This window comes from Prionailurus viverrinus, chromosome B4 (genome assembly GCF_022837055.1).
Source record: "Prionailurus viverrinus isolate Anna chromosome B4, UM_Priviv_1.0, whole genome shotgun sequence".
In the NCBI taxonomy this organism is placed as follows: Eukaryota; Metazoa; Chordata; class Mammalia; order Carnivora; family Felidae; genus Prionailurus; species Prionailurus viverrinus.
This window is the reverse complement of record NC_062567.1, coordinates 80,208,045-80,231,349: the sequence shown is the minus strand read 5'-3', so window position 1 is coordinate 80,231,349 and position 23,305 is coordinate 80,208,045. Positions and strand designations below refer to the sequence as shown.

Sequence of the window (23,305 nt, the reverse complement as noted above, 5' to 3'; positions counted from 1 at the left end):
AAGGAGTGTCCTCATCTCATCTCCCCATTTCCACAAACTTCGACTCTCCACTGACAAAACCCCCCTGTCTCACCTATAGGCCTAATTATCTCAAAACAAGGGCAAATGCCCTCCCCAAACGACAAACGTTTCTCCTCAACCAAGACCTCAGATTTCCGCTGCCCCTGGATAAGAGTCTCCAACCCCTGGGGAAGCAGAGAAAAATGGCCAGGTGCACCCCGCTCTCGATTCTGAAGTTAGCCTTTTCCCGCAAATATCACGAGCACAGGCTTTTCATATCTTTTTTGCGAGAGAATGTTTCCTCAGTGGACTGGCTTACTCCCTCAAGAGTAACCAATCTGTTTCACTTTTCAAGTCTCCCGACTTGGCCTCCCTCCGCTTCGGCCTTCCTCCTGCTGTCAACACAGCCGTTTCTCCCGGAGATCGCCCAACGCGCGTGGCCAGGCGGTTAGGGCGGCCAACGGTTTTCTAACGCGAGGGGGGAGCGCGGGAGGAGAGGCGGGAACCCGCCGGACCGAAGGGAGCAGACGCAGGGCGGGGCCAGAGCTAGGAAGGATCGCGAAGGAGCTGGGAGGCCCCGCCCCTTCCGTAGATATCTCTAGAAAACCGCGCAGGAGCCCGAAAACAAAGAGTGCGCACGCGCGGCGGCAGGGCCCGGGCATTTTGCTGCGTCACCAGCCGCCGCCCGGCCTCACCACCCCTCGCTCGCACGCACGCACGTTCATTTTCCGTCCTCGCGCCCCTTTTCCTACACTTTCCTCTTCTCCCCGATCGGAGGAGCCGCTCTCTCGGCGCGGTGCATTCTGGGGACCCAGGTCGAGCCCGCCGCCGCCGTCGCCTGAGGGAAGCGAGAAGAGGCCGCGACCGGGAAGAAAACGCCGGAGTCGCCACCGGAGTAGAGTCGATTGCCCAGCAGCTGCCGCCGGAGAGGCCCGCCCACCCGTTCGCCCGTCCCCCCTGCCCCGTTCACGATGTGAGTGCGACACCCCGCCGAAGGAAGGTCGCCCCGGAGGGAGGCCGAGGCCGCGCAGGGGGCTGCCGGGAAGCCCCCCCTCCCCCCAACCCTCCGCTTTCGACCCCCTCGGCTTTCTCCCTTCTGTGGCGGCAGTCGTTCTTTCTTGTGGTGGGAGGTCCAGTATCCTTGTTCCGGTTACCGTTGGCGGGTGGAGGACATTTTTCCTCCAGATGTCCGCTTTCCCCACCTCGGAACGGTTCCTCGCCTTCCCCGCGCCGGAAATCCCACTTTTCCTCCTTTGCCAGTCCCGGTTACTCTAACTCCGTAACTTAGCCTTAGGCCTTACTCTTCTGTGAGTTTTCTGCCGTGCGGGCTTTCTGAAGGCGCGGGGCCTCTTGGATAGCCACTTCGCTTTTGGGGCAGTCTGGTTCTGCCCCTCGGTGATGTTGGGACCAGGCCCTGGGCCAAGTGCACCTGTGGTGGGTGCTACCAGAAGGCTGGCGGTGCTCCCCGCAGAGCACCACGCGGCCTTCCGCCGTGAGCGACAGTACTGCTAGGCAACTGCGGGGAGGTCACACCGTCCCCACAACTTATTTTCCTTTCCGGGGTCGTGATTTCTTGGGTATGGACGTTTCCAGGCCTCCTAACTCCCAATCTCTTGAAAGGGGGGAAGCTTGCCAAAACTCACCCTTGTCCATGGCGCGAGGAGTTAGCATTGAGCAGGTCGTTCCACACGTGTCGAGTGCAAAGATACTTGTGGACGTTTTCAGTGTTCTACATTAAACTTGAGGCAAGGTTGCATTATCCTATTTTAATTAAGATTGAAATAGGCATGTAGTTGCCTTTTTGTTGCCTTTAAGAGCTTACATTTATTTACGTTGAGGTGACAAGGATTTTTTTTTTTTTTTAAGAATTTTAGTTTGATGATGGTAAAGAAAAACCTTAGTGATTTTTTTTTTAAACCTAATAAAATTTTTGGCACTCCCATTTTCAGGGCTTACATTCTTTTCAGGAAAAACTCTGTCTCTCCAGATGTGAGAACTATCGGTTTTATAGGATTTTATTTTATTTTATTTTATTTTTGGTACTAACTGCTCCTTGAAAGATACGTACAGAGAGTGATTGAAAGGTAACAAGTTTAATTCCTGTGAAAAGTAACGCACTTTCAAAGGGTTACTTAATGATACTGATGATGATTCTATTGGGTTAAAGGATACACTGCTGTTGGTTAATGATGGAGAGCAAGCCTCTGGAACACAGTATTACTGTGTAAAGGGGACATGTAGAATTTTGGAAGGGTTGCCCCTCCCCATTGGTATTCAATATAATATCTTAATCTATGTAAAATAGCTTTCACTTTTCTCTGGAAAGGCTTTATTCCAAAAAATGTAGCAGGATTGTTAGTCTTAAGGTGCCTTTTATATTTTGAAACTCACTGAGGAAATAAATGCTTAGGTAAGCTGCCAACTGTTAATAGACTAATGTAGCCAAACAAAATACCTTTTCACTAAGAAATATGTTTAAAATAATTTGAAATATACTTTTGGGAGGTCACATGAAATAGTTAAATAGAGACGTTAAGTAAATAAATTGAAACCTCAGATGGAAAGTGTAACAGTTAGTATTCCAAAAAGCAGTCTAAGTTACAAGAATGCTTTCAACCTGAGTGTTTTGAAGAGACCACATAAATCTCCTTTTTAAAATAAATGCCATCTTGCAAATTTAGGAGATCTTGTTGAACTAATTGTATTCAACAAACTTACTGTTTTCAATAGGAGTATTATGAATCTGTTATTTGAGTTAGAAAAACCCTTCAATGGGTCTTCCAGTCCTGGGAAGAACCTGGCTTATTGATAAGGATCCATTTGTTGATGTTTGATATAAACATTTAAAAAAATTTTTTTTAAGTTTATATATTTGTTGAAGTAATTTCTACCCCCCAGCTTGGGGCCTGAACTCAACACCCCGAGATCAAGAGTCATTCATTCGCATGTTCTGAACATGATATAAACATTATTTTAGATGTGGAGAGAGACTTTTACGTCTGGATATTTTAAGAGTTTTAAGGTCTGTTTTTGTTTTTGTTTTTTTTCTCATTTGAATACTCTTTAGTAGTGTTTGTCTAGGTACATTTTTTTCGATCAGGTTTTTAAGGTTTAGTCTAATAGTTTACATAAAAACTCAACCTGATTTTCGAGAAGGCTGAGATTTTAAGACCTCTCTCCTTCAAACTAGGGTGGGGGAGAAGGGAGGTGTGCTAGTTAATTGTTACTGCCTTTTTTTTTTTTTTTTTAAGCTATTGTAGTTCTAATTCTAATTTGAACTCAGTAACCATAGATAGAAAGTAAAATGCTTTTTAAAGGAAAGGTTTTTGTTTTTATTTAAGTTTTTTGTTCTTCTTTTTTAGTAATCTCTAACACCCAACGTGGGGCTCGAACTCAGGACTCGGATATCAAAGAGTCCCATGCTCCTCCAACAGAGCCAGCCAGGAGTCCCTGTTTTATTCAGTTTTGAGCTATTTGAAGTCGTTCTTTCAGTGGTCTTATACTTAAATTAATAAATTGTCCAGAAACATTGTGACTGTCTCTAACATTGGTTGAAATCTTGACTACTTTGCCATCATTCAACTTTATAGAATTGAGTCCTAAAAACAAAATCATTAGTCTTTCTTTAGCTTCCAACATAAATGGTAATAGTGAGCATATGCTGTATGGTTAATTTCTGTAGTTAAGGAAGAGTAACTGATGATGGTTTTTGTTCAGTGTTGATTTCTTAACCACTGTAACCTAGCAACTGGATTTTCTTTTTCTTTTTTCTTTTTTTTTTTTTTCTGTGCTTAGTTAGACTTTAACTAGAAAGCAGTAGAAACTGGAAGGGATAAATCAGTGCAGACCAGTATGTACTGTTAATTAAGATTCCCATGTTTAATTGTATTTTCTGTTTTAAAATCTTGAAGCTATTATCATTTTGAGGTCTTAGGTGGTAGTGATTGTCACTTTTCAGGAAAAAATACTTTTGTGATATGAACTATTCAGAATTAGTCTCTAGCCCTTAAATTTTTACAATACTTTATCAGAGTTCTTAAATTGAAGATTGTTGCACCTAGTGTATTTTATTACGGAAATGCAATGTGTGTTGTGGTAAACTTTGTATTATTTACTCTGTAGATTGGCACTGATAGATTTTAAATTGAGGTGACTTCTCTGCTTCACCAAGACACCTTTGAACTTCTGGTTTTTCAGGAAAATGCCAGTTACTTTAATTTTTTTTTTTTAACGTTTATTTTTGAGACAGAGAGGCAGAGCATGAACGGGGTAGGGTCAGAGAGAGAGGGAGACACAGAATCTGAAACAGGCTCCAGGCTCTCAGCGGTCAGCACAGAGCCCAACGCCCAACGCGGGGATCGAACTCAGGGACCGCAAGATCATGACCTGAGCCCAAGTCCGACGCTTAACCGACTGAGCCACCCAGGCGCCCCACCAATTACTTTATTTATTTATTTATTTATTTATTTATTTATTTATTTATTTATTTTTTTCAACGTTTATTTATTTTTGGGACAGAGAGAGACAGAGCATGAACGGGGGAGGGGCAGAGAGAGAGGGAGACACAGAATCGGAAACAGGCTCCAGGCTCTGAGCCATCAGCCCAGAGCCTGACGCGGGGCTCGAACTCACGGACCGCGAGATCGTGACCTGGCTGAAGTCGGACGCTTAACCGACTGCGCCACCCAGGCGCCCCCCCCACCAATTACTTTAAATATTACCTTGAGCAGTAGTATGAACTCCTTCATATTGTAGTCCAAAGTCAAATGTGCTATTAGGGATTTTCTGTGCAGTAGTTAATCTTCACATGTTGTCATACTTTATTGCTATAAAGTGTTTTCTTTGGGCCCTTTCTAACTCAGCATTTTAATTATCTTTGTGTATTGAAAGGATCTAAGTCACAGACAGGTGTTCTTAAAATTTTTAATATGTATTAAGTTCCAGGATCTAGTTTTTCAAATACTAATTCACACAGTGCTAATTAGTATGAGAACTGTCCCAAATAGGATTGGAACTCAGGATTTCTGACAGAAGCCTTATTTTTTCCACTTTACAAAAAGGGAGAATAATTTTCCAGGTGAAACTTTTAATTTCCAAAGAAATAACTATATCTCTGTAGTTTTGTTAATATCGTCTAAATTGTTTGTTAAACCTGTGTCACTTCTTGACATATGGTTGTGGAGCCCCAAGGCTCTGAAATTTGTGACGGAGGCAGTGAGACATTGACCTTGTTTCAATTTTATTTGTATGAAGAAAAATTGTTGTGTTTGCTTTGAGGATGTTTAAAGTGATGTGTGCACAGAAGTAGGGATGTACGAAGGTTGGAGTTGGATGGAAGAAAGGCACTAAGTTTATCAGGGGAAATCCTGTCTTTAAGAACAGCTTTCTTTCATTTTTTTGTTTTAATTTTTTAAGTTATATATTTATTTTTCTTAAAAAAATTTTTTTTAATGTTCATTTTTTGAGAGAGGGAGACGGAGCATGAGCCTGGGAGGGGCAGAGAGAGAGAGAGAGGGAGGGAGGGAGACACAGAATCTGAAACAGGCTCCAGAGAGAGAGAGAGAAAGAGAAAGAGAGAATATGAATCTGAAGCAGGCTCCAGGCTCTGAGCTGTCAGCACAGAGCCCACGTGGGGCTCGAACTCAACCATGAGATCATGATCTGAGCCGAAGTCACTTAACTGACTGAGCCACCCAGGTACCCCAAGTTTATTTTTTATTTTGAGAGAGAGAATGCCCAGCGGGCTCCACACTGTTAGCACAGAGCACAACATGGGGTTCAAACTCCAGAACTGTGACATCATGACCTGAGCCAATGTCAATAGTTGGACTGAACCCACTGAGCCACCCCTCACTTTTTTGTTTTAGAGTAGGAATTACCAAATAAAGGAACTAGTATAGAGGTTTCACAAGTGTTCTTGGTTTGCCCCTTTTTTGTCTTAGTAGGGTGTGTGTGTGTGTTTATGGTGTTGCTGGCCAAAAGGAATAACAGTTCTGTTTATTAGGTAGCTAGGTCCAAACAACTTAAGTAATTTGCCTAACAACCTAGTTAGTAGTCTTTCAAAAACTAATCCAGGAAAGTTGAAATAAGTAGCTTCTTTTATAATCACCATTTAGTAATGGAATATCTATGTGTTTTGGGCATGTGTACCTTTTTTCCCCCCCAATGTCTATTTTTGAGACAGAGCATGAGCGAGCGGGGCAGGGGCAGAAGGAGAGAGGGACAGAGGATTCAAAGCAGGCTTCATGCATTGACAGCAGCGAGCCTGATGTGGGGCTCAAACTTCCAGACCTTGAGATTATGCCTTGAGCTGATGTCAGATGCTCAACTGATTGAGCCACTCAATGTGCCCCGGCACTGCATAACTTATACCTTGAAGTCAGATTGGATACTTCCATTTCAATTTCAATTTCTGTTTCCCACTGCTTTTTTTTTTTGTAGCCCCCCCCCCTTTATTAAATTATAGCAACCACCAGAAATACAACTGTGCAAAGATGAAGGTTAATGGAGAGGGATGTAGTGCAGTCTACCTTGAAACTGAACCACTTGGTGTCTTGAATGAGATTGAGTATCACTAAATTTTTCTCAAACTTAAAAGATCTTTCAGCAGCCCTCTTAAGTTTCTCATGGTGCCCTGATGCACCTTGGCACATAATTTGGAAGCCACAGGAGTAGCATGTGTATTCAGATCACCTTTCCAGAAAGTTTTACGTGGTGGTACAACTGATGTACAGATGATCTGAAAGTATGAGAAGCAGATCTTGGGGTTTCTTTGAGGAAAGAATATGTGTGTAAGAGACTGGTTTTAGACATTTGTAGACAGGGCTTTTGAGGGAGGAAAAACTGCTCCGTCTATGAACCTGGAACTACTTTTTTCCCTTTGTATAACAGAATTTCATGTTTCCATATCATTCCTCACTTACTACAAAGTGAAAAAGATTTACCACTGTCTTGATTCCCTTTTGCAAATGATAGACTAGTTTAAGCTAAGTTTAAAACTTAGTTTTAGAAAATCAGTAATTCTGAATTTTATAACGTCTTTTTATTGCTGACTTTTTTCTTGATTTTAATGTTTTCATCTGTAATCTTTCTTGATATTTAAAGATACTTAGAGATGTATTAAAAAAATGAGTGAATCTAGTCTTTAAGAAACTTCCTATTTAATAGAAATATGTTTACTCCTAAACCTAGAAGATACTTACTTGATTATTAAGCTCTAGTAAAAAGCTAGTTATTTGATTTCTGTTGTTTTATCTTAGAATTCAAAGTGATCTTTTAATTCAGACAAATAATCATGCTCCATTAACAAATTTATAAGGGGAAAAAAAGAATAAACTTGTAAGGAAACTCATTAATTAGTTAAGTACAGTTGATCCTTGAATAACACTGGTTTGAACTCTGTGGGTCCACTTAGGTAGATTTTTTTTTTTTTACAATAAGTACAGTACTGTAAATGTATTTTTTTTTTTTTTAGTTTATTTAGTTTGAGAGAACACATGCAAGGGAGGGGCAGAGAGAGAATCCTAAGCAGGCTCTATGCTGACAGTGCAGGGCTCGATCCCATGAACTGTGAGATCATGACCTGAGCTGAAATCAAGAGTCAGACACTTAACCCATTGAGCCACCCAGATACCCCATAAATATAGATTATACACACACACACACACACACACACACACACACACACATATACACAGACACACACATATATATTAATGTTTATTTTTGAGAGAGAGTGTGAGCAGGGCAGGGGCAGAGAGAGAAAGGGAGACAGAATCTGAAGCAGGCTCCAGGCTCTGAGCTGTCAGCACAGAGCCCGGTGTGGGGCTCGAACTCACAGTCCATGAGATCATGAACTGAGCTGAAGTTGGCCACTTAACCAACTGAGCCACCCAGGCGCCCCGTTTTTTTAAAGTTTTTTTAATGTTTATTATTTTTTTTAATGTTTATTTTGAGAGAGAGAGAGAGAGACAAGAGCATGAGTGGGGGAGGGGCAGAAAGAGAGGGAGACAGAGAATCTGAAGCAAGCTTCAGGCTCTGAGCTGTCAGCACAGAGCCTGACAGGGCTCAAACCCACGACTGTGAGATCATGACCTGAGTCGAAGTTGGACACTTAACTGAGCCACCCAGGTGCCCCTAATGTTTATTATTTTTGAGAGACAGAGCAAGCAGGGGAGGAGCAGATAGAGATCTTGTGATTTTTCTTAACATTGTTTTTTCTCTAGCTTCTTTGTAAGAATACAGTGTATAATATATATAACATGCAAAGTATGTTACTTGTGAGGGTCTGATCAACAGTAGCTAAGTTTTAGGGGTCATAAGTTCTTGGATTTTCAACTGTGTAGAGGGTCCCTACTCCTGTGTTGTTTTTTAAAGCTCAGCTGTGCTGATAACCAGAAAATGTTATCTTTTTTTGTTTGTTTGCTTGGTTTTTGAGAACCTTGTCTTATGATATATTGCCTGTTTACACATTAATAAAGGCCACTAGTAACGGATCCGATCCCTTTACCCCCATATTTCTTAGGAGATTTTTGGACTAAATTTCATCTAACTCGAATGTAAGCTTTGTCTATTTTGCTCATTGCTCTGTCTCCAGAACAATTCCTAGCCCCATGCTTAATACATATTTATTTATTGAATAACATTCAAACTCTAAATGTATTTTAGCTGTTAGACTTGTCTACATGAGGCCATTTTTTTAAGTTTCAAGGAAGCAGCTCATCTCCTGCACAAGTGGAGGAGGGGCAGAGGAGAGAGAATCCCAGGCAGCCTCTTTCTCTCAGACCCAGCCTTCACCATCAAACTCTTCATGTAGCCCCCCTACATGAGGTGCTTGATGGTGAGAGTTGAGCATAAAAGGAGTCTTTTACTAGTAGTCCTGTGTTCTGCTCTGTCACATTTGAACCAAATTCAACTGTATCTGCTATAGATTAGAAAGTAGATCAGTGATCAGTAGTTGAAAGATAAAGCTGATGAGAGCTACTTATAAATCAACTATCTGATTTTATATTCTGTTAATTGAGGCTTTGCTGTATTTTGGGAAACCTGGAAAAGAAGTACTACTAAATCAGTATATATTCTCCAAGTACATTTGACTTGTGAGTCCTTTATTTTGGGAATATTTATTTTGGGAATCGTTTATTGGTTATGTTTTGGATACACTATCTTTCTTAATTGTAGGTAATTGCCATTAGGTTCCCCTTTAACTGATTCTGTCCTACCTCCTCTCCAACAGTTTTTTAAAATAAGTTTATTTATTTTGAGGGGCAGGGAGAGAATCCGAAGCAGGCTCTGGGCTGACAGGCACCCACTGTTTGATTGATTTCTTAATGAGACCATTAATTAAAGATAAAACAGATTAAAAATATTTTTGCCTATTGGGGCTCCTGGGTGGCTCAGTTGGTTAAAGGGTACAACTTTGGCTCCAGTCATGATCTCATAGTTCGTAAGTTTGAGCCCCACATTGGACTCTCTGCTTTTAGCACAGAGGCAACTTCAGATTCTCTGTCCCCTTCTCTTTGTGTCTCTCCCCTGTGCACACGCCCGTGCGCGTTTTCTCCCAAAAAATAATATATATTTGCCTATTTTATCATAAAGGTTATTGTTAATTAGCATCTTTGTATCACATTTTTCAGTTCCTTAAATACTTTTACAGAAGTAGAACTTTTTTAAAAAAAAATTGTCGTTATTGCTATTTTCTTCAGTACATTTGTCTATATGTTTTAACCAATTTTTTTTTTAATGTTTATTTTTGAGAGAGTGCAAGTGGGGTAGGGGCAGAGAGAGGAAGAGGATTCCAAGTGGGTTCCGCACTGACAGCAGAGAGCCAGATGTGGGGCTGAAACTGGAACCTTGAGGAATGTCCCATATGTTGGGGAGGGGGTTGGTTTTGTTTTGTTTTAAGTAGGGGATTATTTACATAGCATATGCAGAAGTGAAAAAAGTTTTTACATCCATAGGTATTTACTATTTTTTTTTTTTAATTTTTTTTTTCAACATTTATTTATTTTTGGGACAGAGAGAGACAGAGCATGAACGGGGGAGGGGCAGAGAGAGAGGGAGACACAGAATCAGAAACAGGCTCCAGGCTCTGAGCCATCAGCCCAGAGCCTGACGCGGGGCTCGAACTCACGGGCCGCGTGATCGTGACCTGGCTGAAGTCGGACGCTTAACCGACTGCGCCACCCAGGCGCCCCTATAGGTATTTACTATTAAGGTGAACTGACAGACTTGGACAGTGGTTACAAGTTTTGTCAATGTTAGTATAAGGCTAGAGATAAATCCAATATAATTAGTTTATGAGCTAGTGTTCAAGCTAAACCTGCTCCTCTTTTGGTTACTAGAAAAAAAGGGATGTGAGTTTCACAGAAGACGAGCAGGATTTCAAAATCAAGCTCTCTTCCAGTTGAGTGAATATATGTGTTTTTTTACTGGTTTTAGGTTACGTGTAGGGTCCCCTCTTGTATTTTTGATAGTTGAAATCAGGATTACCTAGTAAATGCTAAGCTTTGCAGACCACAAATATCTCTGTCCTACATGCTTGTTTTTATAACTCTTTAAAAATATAAAAACCATTTTTGGCTTCTGTGCCAACCCCTGGTTTAAATGATCATTTAATTTTGTTATTTGGAAAACGATTGTATTAGCTTGCTAGAGCTGCCATAACAAAGTACCAGAAATGGGATGACTGGGCCTCTTCTCCTGCGTCTTCACAAGCTCTTTCTTCTGTGTCCTAATCTTTTGTAAGGACACCAGTCATGTTAAATTTATGGCCCACCTTAAGATTTCATTTTAAAGATTATCTTTCCAAACATATTACTCACATTCTGAATTCTTAATGTGAATTTGAGGAAAAGAAAAAGATCTCTGGTTCCAGTGTCTTCAGTATGAACAAATTAAAGAGTAGTGTACTACTTGGTTTTTTATACAGCCATTGTAATAACCATGTCACCATTAGTGTGCTTGTCTAGAGTTTATTGAAATACTATTTGTAAAATGTTTTGGGAAAAGAATCCTCCCATTAACTAAGTATAACACAATTTCAAAGTTAGACTGGGTTACACTTAAAAAGAAACTAGTCCCTTGGGGCGCCTGGGTGGCGCAGTCGGTTGAGCGTCTGACTTCAGCCAGGTCATGATCTCGCGGTCCGTGAGTTCGAGCCCCGCGTCAGGCTCTGGGCTGATGGCTCAGAGCCTGGAGCCTGTTTCTGATTCTGTGTCTCCCTCTCTCTCTGCCCCTCCCCCATTCATGCTCTGTCTCTCTCTGTCCCAAAAATAAATAAACGTTGAAAAAAAAATTACAAAAAAAAAAAAAGAAACTAGTCCCTGCTAGAATCATTTAATAACTTTTTTTCCTATGAAATGTATTGTCATTGGTTTCCATACAACACCCAGTGCTCATCCCAAAAGGTGCCCTCCTCAATACCCATCATCCACCCTCCCCTCCCTCCCACCCTCCATCAGCTCTCAGTTCTCAGTTTTTTAAGAGTCTCTTGGGCTTTGGCTCTCTCCCTCTCTAACCTTTTTTTTTTTTCTTCCACTCCCCCATGGACTTCTGTTAAGTTTCTCAGGATCCACATATGAGTGAAAACATATGGTATCTGTCTTTCTCTGTATGACTTATTTCACTTCCAGTTCCATCCATGTTGCTACAAAAGGCCATATTTCATTCTTTCTCATTGCCACATAGTATTCCATTGTGTATGTAAACCACAATTTCTTTATCCATTCATCAGTTGATGGACATTTAGGCTCTTTCCATAATTTGGCTATTGTTGAGAGTGCTGCTATAAACATTGGGGTACAAGTGCCCCTATGCATCAGTACTCCTGCATCCCTTGGGTAAATTCCTAGCAGTGCTACTGCTGGGTCATAGGGAAGGTCTAACTTTTTTTTTTTTTTTTTTTTAAGTATAATGAAGAGGGGTGCCTGGGTGGCTCAGTTGGTTAAGTGTCTGACTTTGGCTCAGGTCATGATCTCATGTTTCGTGAGTTCGAGCCCCACATTGGACTCTCTGCTGGCAGCTCAGAGCCTGGAACCTGCTTCAGATTCTGTGGGTCCTTCTGTCTGCCTCTCCCCCAATCATGTTTTGTCTCTCTGTCTCAAAAAATGAATAAACCTTTAAAAAAAAAAGGCATAATGAATATAATCCCCATCTACCTGTCATCCATTAAGTGCTTAGTAGGCCTTTGCCACATTGCTTTATTTATCCTCTTTTCCTTTTCCTGGAGTCTTTTTTTTTTTTTTTTTTTTTCTTCTTTTCAAATTTATTTTTGAGACAGCACGAGAGACAGTGTGAGCAGGGGAGGGGCAAAAAGAGGAGGAGACTGAGAATCCCAGGCAGCCTCCACACTGCCAGTATGGAGCCAGACACAGATCCCATGACAGCGTGAGATCATTACCTGAGATCACGATACTTAATCAACTGAGCCATGCAGGCGTCCCTCCTGAAGTCTTTTAAATTTTTTTTTTTTAATTTTTTTTCAATGTTTTTTATTTATTTTTGGGACAGAGAGAGACAGAGAATGAACGGGGGAGGGGCAGAGAGAGAGGGAGACACAGAATCGGAAACAGGCTCCAGGCTCCGAGCCATCCGCCCAGAGCCTGACGCGGGGCTCGAACTCAGGGATCGCGAGATCGTGACCTGGCTGAAGTCGGACGCTTAACCGACTGCGCCACCCAGGCGCCCCCCTCCTGAAGTCTTTTAAAGCAAACCCCATATACTTAAGTTTTCATCTTGAATGGACTCTCCCCCCCACCCCCCCGTAAAAACAATGCCTTTCATGCCTAAAAAAACTAACAATGATTTTCATATTCTCTACTATCTAATACCCTGTCTGTATTTAGGTGGTCACAGTTTCAGTAATCTCTTTTTATGTTTAGGTTGGGCTGGGGGTGGGGGGGTTGGAGACCAGGTGCATAAATTGGATATGTTTTGTTTAATGTTTGTTTATTTTTGAGAGAGTGAGTGCAACTTGGGGAGGGGCAGAGAGAGAATCCCAAGTAAGCCCCTCGCTGTCCGTGCAGAGCCCGATTTGGGGCTCCATGACCTGAGCTGAAATCAAGAGTCATGCTTAACTGACTGAACAACTACTCAGGTGTCCCTCTACGTGTTTGATAACTCTTCGGTTTCTTTTAATCTAGAGCAGTCCCTTCTCTTCTTTATAGCATTGATTTAACAGTATTCTGGATTTCTCCCTTCCTCATTGTATCATTAAAAAAAATTTTTTTTTTCTCTTCTTATAGACTGGAATTAAGTTTTCTATGGAGTATATCATGTTGCATCAGATTAGGAGGTTGTAGGTCTGGTTGTCCCACTTTTAGTGATGCTGAATTCTTTATTAACTATTAATTGTAAATTCTTTATTAACTATTAATCTAATCTTTAAAAAAATTTTTTAATGTTTTTACTTTTTGAGACAGAGCATGTGGGGGGGAGGGGCAGAGAGAGGGAGACACAGAATCTAAAGCAGGCTCCAGGCTCTGAGCTGTCAGGACAGAGCCTGACGTGGGGCTTGAACTCAACGTGAGATCATGAACTGAAGTCAGACGCTCAACCATCTGAGCCACCCAAGTGCCCCTAATCTAATCATTTTAATGGTTTCATCCATTGATCATTGCCAAATCAGTTTAAAGGTTGCAAAATGGTGACACATGCCCCCCCCACAACTGTATTCCATTCCAAAGCTGAAATTTTATAAAGAAGTTTACTTCTCTGAACAGATATATCTATCCAGTTACCATGAATAAAGTTTCATAAAGAGAAAGAAGGAAAAATGCCTAATTCTTTTTCTGTTAACAGCCAATTTGTAGAGAGTTGGATCTGTAGCATCTTCTGGTAACCTAGAATTCTCATTGGCCAATGCAGGGAGACCCTTATTATTGCCTCTGGTTCTGACCTCATAGTTTTGTTTTGCTCTCCCCCACCCTCCAAGAGCCCGCAAGCGAGTTGGGGAGGGGCAGAGAGAGAAACCTAAACACGCTCCGTGCTGTCAGCGTGGAGCCCAATTCAGGGCTCAATCCCATGAACTATGAGGTCATGACCTGAGCCAAAATCAAGAGTTGGATGCTCCGCTAACTGAACCACCCAGGTGCCCCATAACTGACCTCATAGTTTTTAATAGCTTCGTTTGCCCAAGATGTCCCAACCTCATCCCATCTTACGCCTGAGGTCAGTCATTTCTGTATAGGAAATCTGTTTCCTTTAGTTGGAAATAGTATTTTGGCACTGTGGTGTTCATTGCTCTGGATGATTTTCATTAGCGCTTTTTAAACATACTGTATGGTCACTTCAGTTTGAAAATCTGAACTTAGGGATGCTTGGCTGGCTCAGTTGGTAGAGTGTGCGTGCAACTCTTGATCTTGGGTTGTAAGTTTGAGTCCCATGTTGGATGTAGAGATTATTTAATAAAATCTGTGAACCTAGTCATTTAAAAATTTATCTATTAAGTTAGTAAATATTTTCAGTTAAAGACAGCATGTTGGGGTGCCTGGGTGGCTCAGTTGGTTGAGTGTCTGACTTCAGCTCATGTCATGATCTCATGGTTCATGAGTTCGAGCCCCACATCGGGCTCTCTGCTGTCCTTGCAGAGCCTGTTTCAGAACTCTGTTCCTCTCTCTCTCTGCCCCTTTCCTGCTCACACTCAAATACATATTTTTTTTAAATGTTAATCACAGAACACTGTTTTGGAAAGAAAATGAGCTAATAATAATGTGTGGGGTGTATTGTCACCTATTCATAAAACTCTCAATTTGTTAGCCATATTAACATAATACTAGAAGTTGTGATTCCTTAGTCCAACAGAAGTTTGGTTAGACTTTTCTTCTAAGGCATGTAAAAATCTGGTTTTTGTTTTTAATCTGTTGATAGATGCCTAAAGAAATAGCTTTACTCTTGCTGATTTGCTGGTATTTTTGGACTTTGAAAACTTCCATCCGTAATGACTATAACCTACTTCAGATCTGATACCAATATCCCAAAGTGGAATGTGACTAGTCAGATTTAACAGTTGTGTAAAAATGTTGATGAGCAGTTGGTTGCAACTTTTTATTTATTGGAGGGACTTTAAACTGCTACTCCTTAGGGTTGGGAATTTCAGCATTTGGAAACAAAACAGTTCCTTTCATTTGAGTTGATTATGAGTAGTGTCTGAACATAACCATGATTAATAGTTTTTTTTTTTTCATGATTAATAGTTTTTAACTTGTATCTTAGGTTTATAGAACAGTTCAAAAAAATACAAAGAATTCTGGTATAGCCAAATACTTCAGTTTTTAGATTATCAAAGCAGAACATGCTTGCTTTAAGAAAATAAGTGAAACCATGGAGAATTATGTGGTTCTGCTTCCTTGCCCTCATTGTCTTTCTGGTTCATTCTGTAGAGGCAAATGTAGTTGGGGTCTGTGTGTGAATTCTAGGAATTTTTACACATATAAAGATATTTGTCTAAAGATTACAAAGAACAACTTTATTTTTTTTTAAGTTTTATTTATTTTGAGACAGCGAATACGAGTGGGGAAGGGGGGGCGGGGGAGAGAGAGAGAGAATTCCAAGTGGGCTCCATACTGTCAGCGCAGTACGCTGACATGGGGCTGAAATTCATGAACTGTGAGATCATGACCTGAACCAAAACTAAGAGTTGGGACGCCTAACCGACTGAGCCACCCAAGTGCCCCATACAAAGAACAATTTGAAAGAAAAGTATTTACCACATACAGTCTTTATCTCCTATTAATCAACTATATTTGACTGCATTTGCTTCTAGCAGTTTTTTAAGCCTATTCTAAAACATAATTTTAATGGATGGATAGAGTTCTAAGCAGCTGACACCATGAAAAGGACAGGTACATTGCAGGAGACAGCAGAAGAATAATGAGGAAGCAAATACTCCAGGCTTCTTCTAGTATATATCCAATACATTTGTAGATTAGAAGATGAGGCTGTAAAGAAGCTTGATTCTTAAGTATCATTATTTAGAATCATAAAAGTTGGTTAAGAAAATTTGTTCCTCAAAAAAATGGTTGTTTGGTATAGTCAGAAATAAGCTACAGATGAGAACTTTCTGGAGACAAACACTATCAGTTTTACCCACCCAGCCACTGCCATGCAAGTTGCTGGCATTGTAACATTGTAAGTAAAAATGTTGAATATGTATTTCAATATTTCAATTGACGGTGGATCAGTTCTGTCTGATTTTTTAATTCTGTGACATTGACATTTAGTAGCCAGGCTCTAAAGGAGTAGCACATAAATTTTGACAGGGCTACCTAATGGTTAGCCCTGTTGAGCATTGATTCATTTTTTAATTCCTTCATATTGTGAAATCAGTTATAGTTGTGTTTTAACTTGGAATGCAGTTGTTAAGAGTAAAGATGTAGGTGTTTTTTAAGTTTATTTATTTATTTTGAGAAAGAGCATGATCCCCTGTGAAAGTGGGAGAGGGGCAGAGAGGGAGAAAGAATCCCCAGGCAGCTCCACACTGTCAGTGCAGAGCCTGATGTGGGACTCCGACTTAGGTACCGTGAGATCATGACCTGAACTGAAGTCAGATGTTTAACCTACTGAGCCACTCACTTGCCCCTAAGGATGTAGTTTCTGTTTGAAATTATAATAAGCTGTTTCCAAATAATCCGTCTTCTAATGGGAAAGAGAAATGTTACTTATATACCAAAATTTTGGAGGTTATGTAAATAGTTAATGAATTCCAGCTTAACTTTGTCTAATTTTATCTCTTTGTAGGCAGCCTGCTTCTGCAAAATGGTACGATCGAAGGGACTACGTCTTCATTGAATTTTGTGTTGAAGACAGTAAAGATGTTAATGTAAATTTTGAAAAATCCAAACTTACATTCAGGTAAATTACCATTTTACATCATTGGGTAAGAAGCTTATTTCAGACAACCAAGTAACTTTGGCTTGCTTGTTTTGTTTTCACTGAAGTTATTACTAATCTTTATCTCTTTGAAGAGGTTCATTTTTTTTTTTTTTTTTTTTACACAGTTGTCTTGGAGGAAGCGATAATTTTAAACATTTAAATGAAATTGATCTTTTTCACTGTATTGATCCAAATGTAAGTAGTCTTAAGGCTTTAATTCCAGTTTAAATCATGAAGAAATGGACATACATCAAGTACTCTTTTTAGCAGTAACCAGTAATTGTTTTTCTTAACAGTTCAGAGGCTATCTAGAGATTTATATTTTCGCAATATTTCCCCTTTGAACTACTATTCTGCAGCCCCCTTTTGTTCTTGCTGTCACTGTTCTTTAGGCTTGTCTTAGTCTAGTCTTTTAGAATTTTTAAACTATTCTGTGAATGTACCATATTTAGTCAAAAAAATTTTTTTACTTGATTTTTTTTAAGGCTTTATTTTATTCACCGTGTGCAGGGAGGGAAAATTTTTTTGCAATTTGGATAGCTAATGAAATGTTTAGTAAGCTAGGGGATGTTTCTTTGCCTTTAGAGAAAATGTAGAGAAAAAAATTAGAGTTGAGGAATGACAAGCTACTTTTCTATTCTGTAGTGATACTGGAGAGATAAGTGGTGTGATAGTGCTTTTGTTTTTGTTTTTAGGATTCCAAGCATAAAAGAACGGACAGATCAATTTTATGTTGTTTACGAAAAGGCGAATCTGGCCAGTCATGGCCAAGGTTAACAAAAGAAAGGGCAAAGGTATGTTTCTTTTCTTGGGGGAGTTTAACATTTTTAAGTAATAAAAGACACATTTGTTTTCCATGAGGAATATTATGTTTTTATTTCATAGTTAAGTGTTATTAAAGTCTTGTATTCTTACAGGTTTTTTTCCTTGGTGTTTTTTAGTTTTAACTTAAAACCAAGTATGGTCAGAAGAAGGTCAGTCCCTAGATGCAGAACTTTTGCTGAATTCAAGAGGCAGATTTTGCCTAGAATCTAAAAGTTACATATCACAGAGGAGCATACTTGGTGCTACAAAAAAAAGTCCATTGTGCCTGAGAATAGTTCCTACCAATGAGTTTTGTTTTTGTTTCTAACGGTTAGGATTGTTTAACAATTGTGAAAGAAGCTTCGTGAAACTATTTTTGCTAGTACTGCATTTGACTTTTGATTTTGCTAGTCTGTTCTTTTGTGTGTGTGTGTGTTAGTTCCATGCCTCACTAATACGAACCCACAGTTCAAGCAATGAAGTCTTAAGGTACATACCAATAAGTGTAAGTTAAGCTAATCATAGGGTGATGTTTGTATTGATCTGTAGCTTAACTGGCTTAGTGTGGACTTCAATAATTGGAAAGACTGGGAGGATGATTCAGATGAAGACATGTCTAATTTTGATCGTTTCTCTGAGGTAAGTTCTTGTAAATGGCATTTTCCACCTCCCTCTCTGTACATTTCTGTGTGAATTTAATTTGGTTTTAAAGCCCCTAGTGGTATTTTAAGACCTGCATTATTTTACTTTCAAGGTCATTCTGCAGCAAAACCAAGTAAGATCTTAAAAATGGTCATTTAATCCTGAAGTTTAACATCGTATAATTTTTTTAAAAATTAGTGGTAAGTTCTAAAGTTGATGTATAAAGACAAAAAATAAACTACAATCCATGCAATATAGCTAGTTTCTATTCTAAACTGATTTTTTTAGGAGCGTGGATTGGTTTACATTTTGGAGCCATGTAATATGAATATAAACCTTTAAACACAAAAATGGTAGTGAGATGTGCATGATAAGTGGTGTGTAAAGATGTTTTAGTTAGCACAATCAAGGAAAGAATTTAAATACATATTGCCAAAGGCTAAAGGGGCAAAATCATTGATTTCCCTTTGGATAGAATAAACCTTGTGAAATCAGGTTTTAATTGACTAGATTTTGTTATGTTTCTTTGAAAACTAAGAGCTAAAATAGGAGTAAATATCTAGTGTCATGTTTGCAACTACTTAACATCTTACATAGTTCTGGCACCTTGATTTCAAATTAAAGAGGAAAAAGAAGATGGGGCAATTCTTTTCAGCTGTGCTATTCCCATTTCTTACCTGTAGTAATTGGTGCCGCCATTTCGCCCAGCTGTGCATGTCACAGCTTAACACTATTCTTTTACTGCCTGTTTCCAGTATAACATTAGCGGCCATCTTTTTTTTTTTTTTTTTTTTTAAACCTCTTGAATAGCTCTTGAATGTATTTATTAGTTCATCCTATTTCTATTGCCATTGTATCTTCAACACCTAATATTGTATTTGGCACATTTTGAGCATTTTTCTTGCTCAAAGAAACTTAACCAAAGTGTTCAACAGTGCTATCAGACGTAGGGAGACTCTTTAATAGTTACTCATATTATTTAAGACTAGATTGCCCAGAACTTTTACACTGAGCAATTTGGTGATTAGGGATCTTTTAAAGGCACCTTTTAACTGTAAAGTGCAGGTAAGCGTAGATTTTAGAAGTTTTAAATTTTGTGTATAAAGTTGTAAATTTTGTGTATAAAGTTGTATATGGTTATTGAATTTTTTAATTTTAGGAGATTTATAGAAAAGTTGTAGCTTGGGAAGATAAGTCCCTCCCCATCTGTTAATAGTTTAGTTTTGGGTTATATGTACTTTTTTAAATAATACACTGCTTACTTTATGATCAGAAACAACTAAATAGGAAATTAGTACTTCATGTAAGTATGTTGTTATTAGTCCCAATGTTTTGTATGTCTACAAGAGTACTTACATATGCAAGTGTATTTTCTCCATAGTATGTATCTTTTATTTCAAGAATCATGTTTCTTTTCTGTTTTTAACTTTTATTGCTGTTTAGTCTTTGGTTCAGTGTTCAGGTCTTTTATACAACCTAATCATCCTGAAGGACTTTATTTTAAATCATTTATTGGTTCTTCACAATATTTAAAACTGTAGTGAGAATACCATAATACACATGCCACTTAGCTTAAGATACAAAGCTTTAGAACTACAAATGAATCCCATTCTTTTCCTTAGGCACCAGAGGTAAGCACTATTTAGGATTTCGGTGTTTAATTTCTATATCATACATAAATAACTTGCTGGATAAGTTTTAATAATTTCACTTTTCTTCAGTGAGAACTTAGTCTTAACTTCCCTACAAGTTGTCAGGATTTTATAATTTACTTTTTCCGGAAAGGAAGGTACTTAACATTTGTTTTGCTTTTTTTATTGGTGGAAATCTATGACAGACTTAAGGTTTATTCTGGAGCTTGCAACCTAATAATTAGGGCTTAATTTAACATCATTTTTAAAACTAATTTTTACACTTCAAATAGATGATGAACAACATGGGTGGTGATGAGGATGTAGATTTACCAGAAGTAGATGGAGCAGATGATGTAAGTCTATAAATTCTTTTCTCTGTTTACTTAAATAGTAAGAAACAATGTATTTATAGGTTGTTTTATATAGATTTAGGATTGCTTTTTTGCCACTTCTTGTTGGGTTGGTTTTTTTTTTCCCCCCCTCTCTCAGAAATACAGGGAAAAGCAGATTTTAAAATGTGCTAGTTTTTGAAGGATAGGTACCTACCAGGAAACTGGTGTCCCATGGGCCATTCTTAAGGGACCAGATTTCAAGAGAATCATTGCATCATATACCTTATTCAATTAAGAATTAATTTAGGGATTATTTTGACAGAGTTAAACAGGTTTTGCAGCAGAATTGGTCAGAAACTAGAGTAAATAGATGGACATTGTGAATCTATAAGAAGGATAAACTGGATCACTCTTCTCAACATTCCGCTCTGGCATCCTGCTAACATCTTCAAGAAAGTTGTTGAGTATAGTTTGAAAAATGTTTAGACAATTCAGCAGCTAGGTTTGGAGTTCTTTGTCTTCTATCAGTCCAGTGGTCTTCGCAGTGAGCTATTTCCCTGTTACACTGAATGCCAAGAGAGAAGTGAAATTCATTTTATACTAAAATTCAGTCTACCCGACAGGAAGGGATTTAAAGGATGAGCACCAATTCCCACCAAAAGGCACACATCTTACAGGAAGATAGATCCTCAGCTGTACATCTGTTCATCTTCAGTGAACCTATTCTTAAGTCCAGTGATTAAATTCATAAGCTTGATATAACCACATATCTTTGCTACTTTAGTAAAAGTACAGTGCTTCAGCTTTTTAAGGCAAACTGTTCAGTTAGCAGAGGAATGTTTGATCAACTTGGTAACTTTCAAAATTCTTCTTCTGCAGGATTCACAAGACAGTGATGATGAAAGTAAGTATCTTTGTAAAAAGTATGTTTTACAGTGATATTTCACATCAAAGACAAAACTCTGAAAATAGAGACATTAACTTCTTTATAATTCTTGAGAGAAAAATTATTTTTTCATGGCCTATAATAGCCAAAGCAGAAATTTGAATGCTTTGAGATTTACATTTAGAAAAGGCAAAAAATAATAAAAAGACAATTCCCTAGGAAAGTATTAACTCTGTTGACTGCTTTTTTTTTTTTTAATAAGACTTTGAAGTTGATTGTTCCCTTGTACTTCATACTAATCTTTTTAAAATCTTTCAGAAATGCCAGATCTGGAGTAAGGAATGTTGTCATCACCGGATTTTGAGAAAGAAAAATAACTTCTCTGCAAGATTTCATAATTGAGAGAATTCCTGAGTTGATAGCTCTAAAGGCAGATGCTGTATTTGCCTCCTTTAACCCATTTTTCAACCTGTTTGTTTTTTTAAGGCTTCACTAAGGGTTGATATGTACCATTGTATGGGGCAGTTTTAAGTCAGCTAAGGCAATAACCTTATGCATGAACTTTTCCCAGACTTCCATGATGCTGTTGAGGTCCTAGACAATTGATACAGCAGTTGTGATAAATAAAAACATTTCACCTCAGTCTCCTTTACTTCATAACATAGATACTGACATGATAGGAAACTCTTGGCTTAGAAGAAAGAACTAAATTTTAGATTTTAGAACATGGACTCAAAAGTGGCTGATGAAACAAATTGGTTGATACCTTAAACTGGTAACTTGTTGTTCTTCTGGTATATCCTCCAGGATTATTCCACTAAAGTTTTATTTTTCAAAAAATTTACTTCACATTATTGTAAGTGATCACTTGTCAGTGTTCCAGATGTATCTTAGCTAAAACTAGTGAATGCCCTAACTTAGATGGTTTTGAAGCCTGTACATTTGGTATTGTTTGACCCTTAAACTTTTACATCTCTTAGCATGGAGGACGAAGAAAGGCTGTACATTGTTGCTTGAGAGTCTGTACATTTAGACCAAATTGTATTTGCACTGTCAGTATGGCAAATGAGTGAAAAAAATGTTAATACACTATTGGATTTTTTATTTCTTTTTTTGATTCAGCTTGTCCCAGGCTGAAAACCTCAATTTATGTTCATGACAGTGGGGATTTTTTTTTTTAATGTCTACCTACATTCTTTCTAATAAACTGTTGGAAGACTTTTTGGCTGTCCTTTTAAGTGTCTGGTTTACTGTAATTTCATGTATTACCATTTACTGGAATGGAGTTTTTATTTTTATTTGAGGAAGAATTGGGAATATTCCTCTGTTTGGAAAAAAAGAGGCTTGCTGTAATGTCGCAGGAAACCTTTTAAAAGTGGATCTGTAATAGCAAATTGTAGATGCACTTTGCAGCAATTGGAAAAGAAAGTGTTGTGATTTGATTGAAATAAAACTAAATGTGTTGTCCTCCTGTAAATCTTTGAGCTTCTGCATTTGGCAGTTTTTATTCCCTCTAACTTCTGTGTATTTGTCATAGCATAGAAATGCTTCCTGTATCAGTACTTTTTGTCTTACATTAAGGACCTGTGTTACAGAGAGTTTTAAGTGCTGGGAATACAAAGACAATCCTTCAGGTACTTGCTGTGCTCAGGGAGTCACAGGCTAGACAAGAGCACAAACAACAAAATCTTGATAAATGGGAAGTGTGCCATAATAGGTTTGCATGGGACATTATGGTGATTTAGAAGGGAAAACATTTTTTCCTTCCCCTGTTGAGTATATGACTTCAGAGTGATATTCACAACCATTTTCTTGAAATGGTACAGCTAGAAAAATCATCTGCTTTCCAGGAGGTCTGGGCATAACACTTGAAATTCAACTCTATTTTATTATATTATAGAAGTATAACATGGGTTCTGGTCCTGTTAAGGGAATGCAGTTTTTATTATCTTTAAGTAGGCTCTATGCCCAGTGTGGAGCCCAACATGGGGCTTGAACTTGCAACCCTGAAGTTGAGTCAGATGCTTAATGGACTAAGCCAGGTAGGTACCTCTAGTCCTTTTAAATTATTGTTTTAAACTTGGTCGCATTTGTCTGGAGTATGCCAAAGGTATTAGTGTGATTGATAAGTAGAG

The 23,305-nt window shown here is 38.7% G+C and overlaps 1 protein-coding gene across 2 annotated transcripts; it reads left to right on the top strand.

Annotated features, from left to right (window-relative positions):
• Positions 1-640: 640 nt before the first annotated feature.
• Positions 641-22,647, top strand: PTGES3 (prostaglandin E synthase 3). Of its 2 annotated transcripts, XM_047867201.1 has the most exons (8): positions 648-973; positions 16,738-16,851; positions 16,998-17,067; positions 17,568-17,666; positions 18,226-18,315; positions 20,243-20,305; positions 21,164-21,188; positions 21,489-22,647. In XM_047867201.1, coding segments are annotated over exons 1-8 (483 nt in total). In that variant the 5' UTR covers positions 648-971; the 3' UTR covers positions 21,509-22,647. The 2 variants fall into 2 exon arrangements, with proteins under 2 accessions (XP_047723159.1, XP_047723157.1); XM_047867203.1 differs by lacking the exon at positions 20,243-20,305 and having other exon boundaries at positions 641-973.
• Positions 22,648-23,305: the final 658 nt, after the last annotated feature.

Bases quoted from the DNA above. Each gene is read 5' to 3' on its own strand.
- PTGES3 (XM_047867201.1), top strand. The intron at 16,852-16,997 runs GTAAATTACCAT...TTTTTTACACAG, and splicing joins AAATCCAAACTTACATTCAG to TTGTCTTGGAGGAAGCGATA. The intron at 18,316-20,242 runs GTAAGTTCTTGT...CACTTCAAATAG, and splicing joins ATTTTGATCGTTTCTCTGAG to ATGATGAACAACATGGGTGG.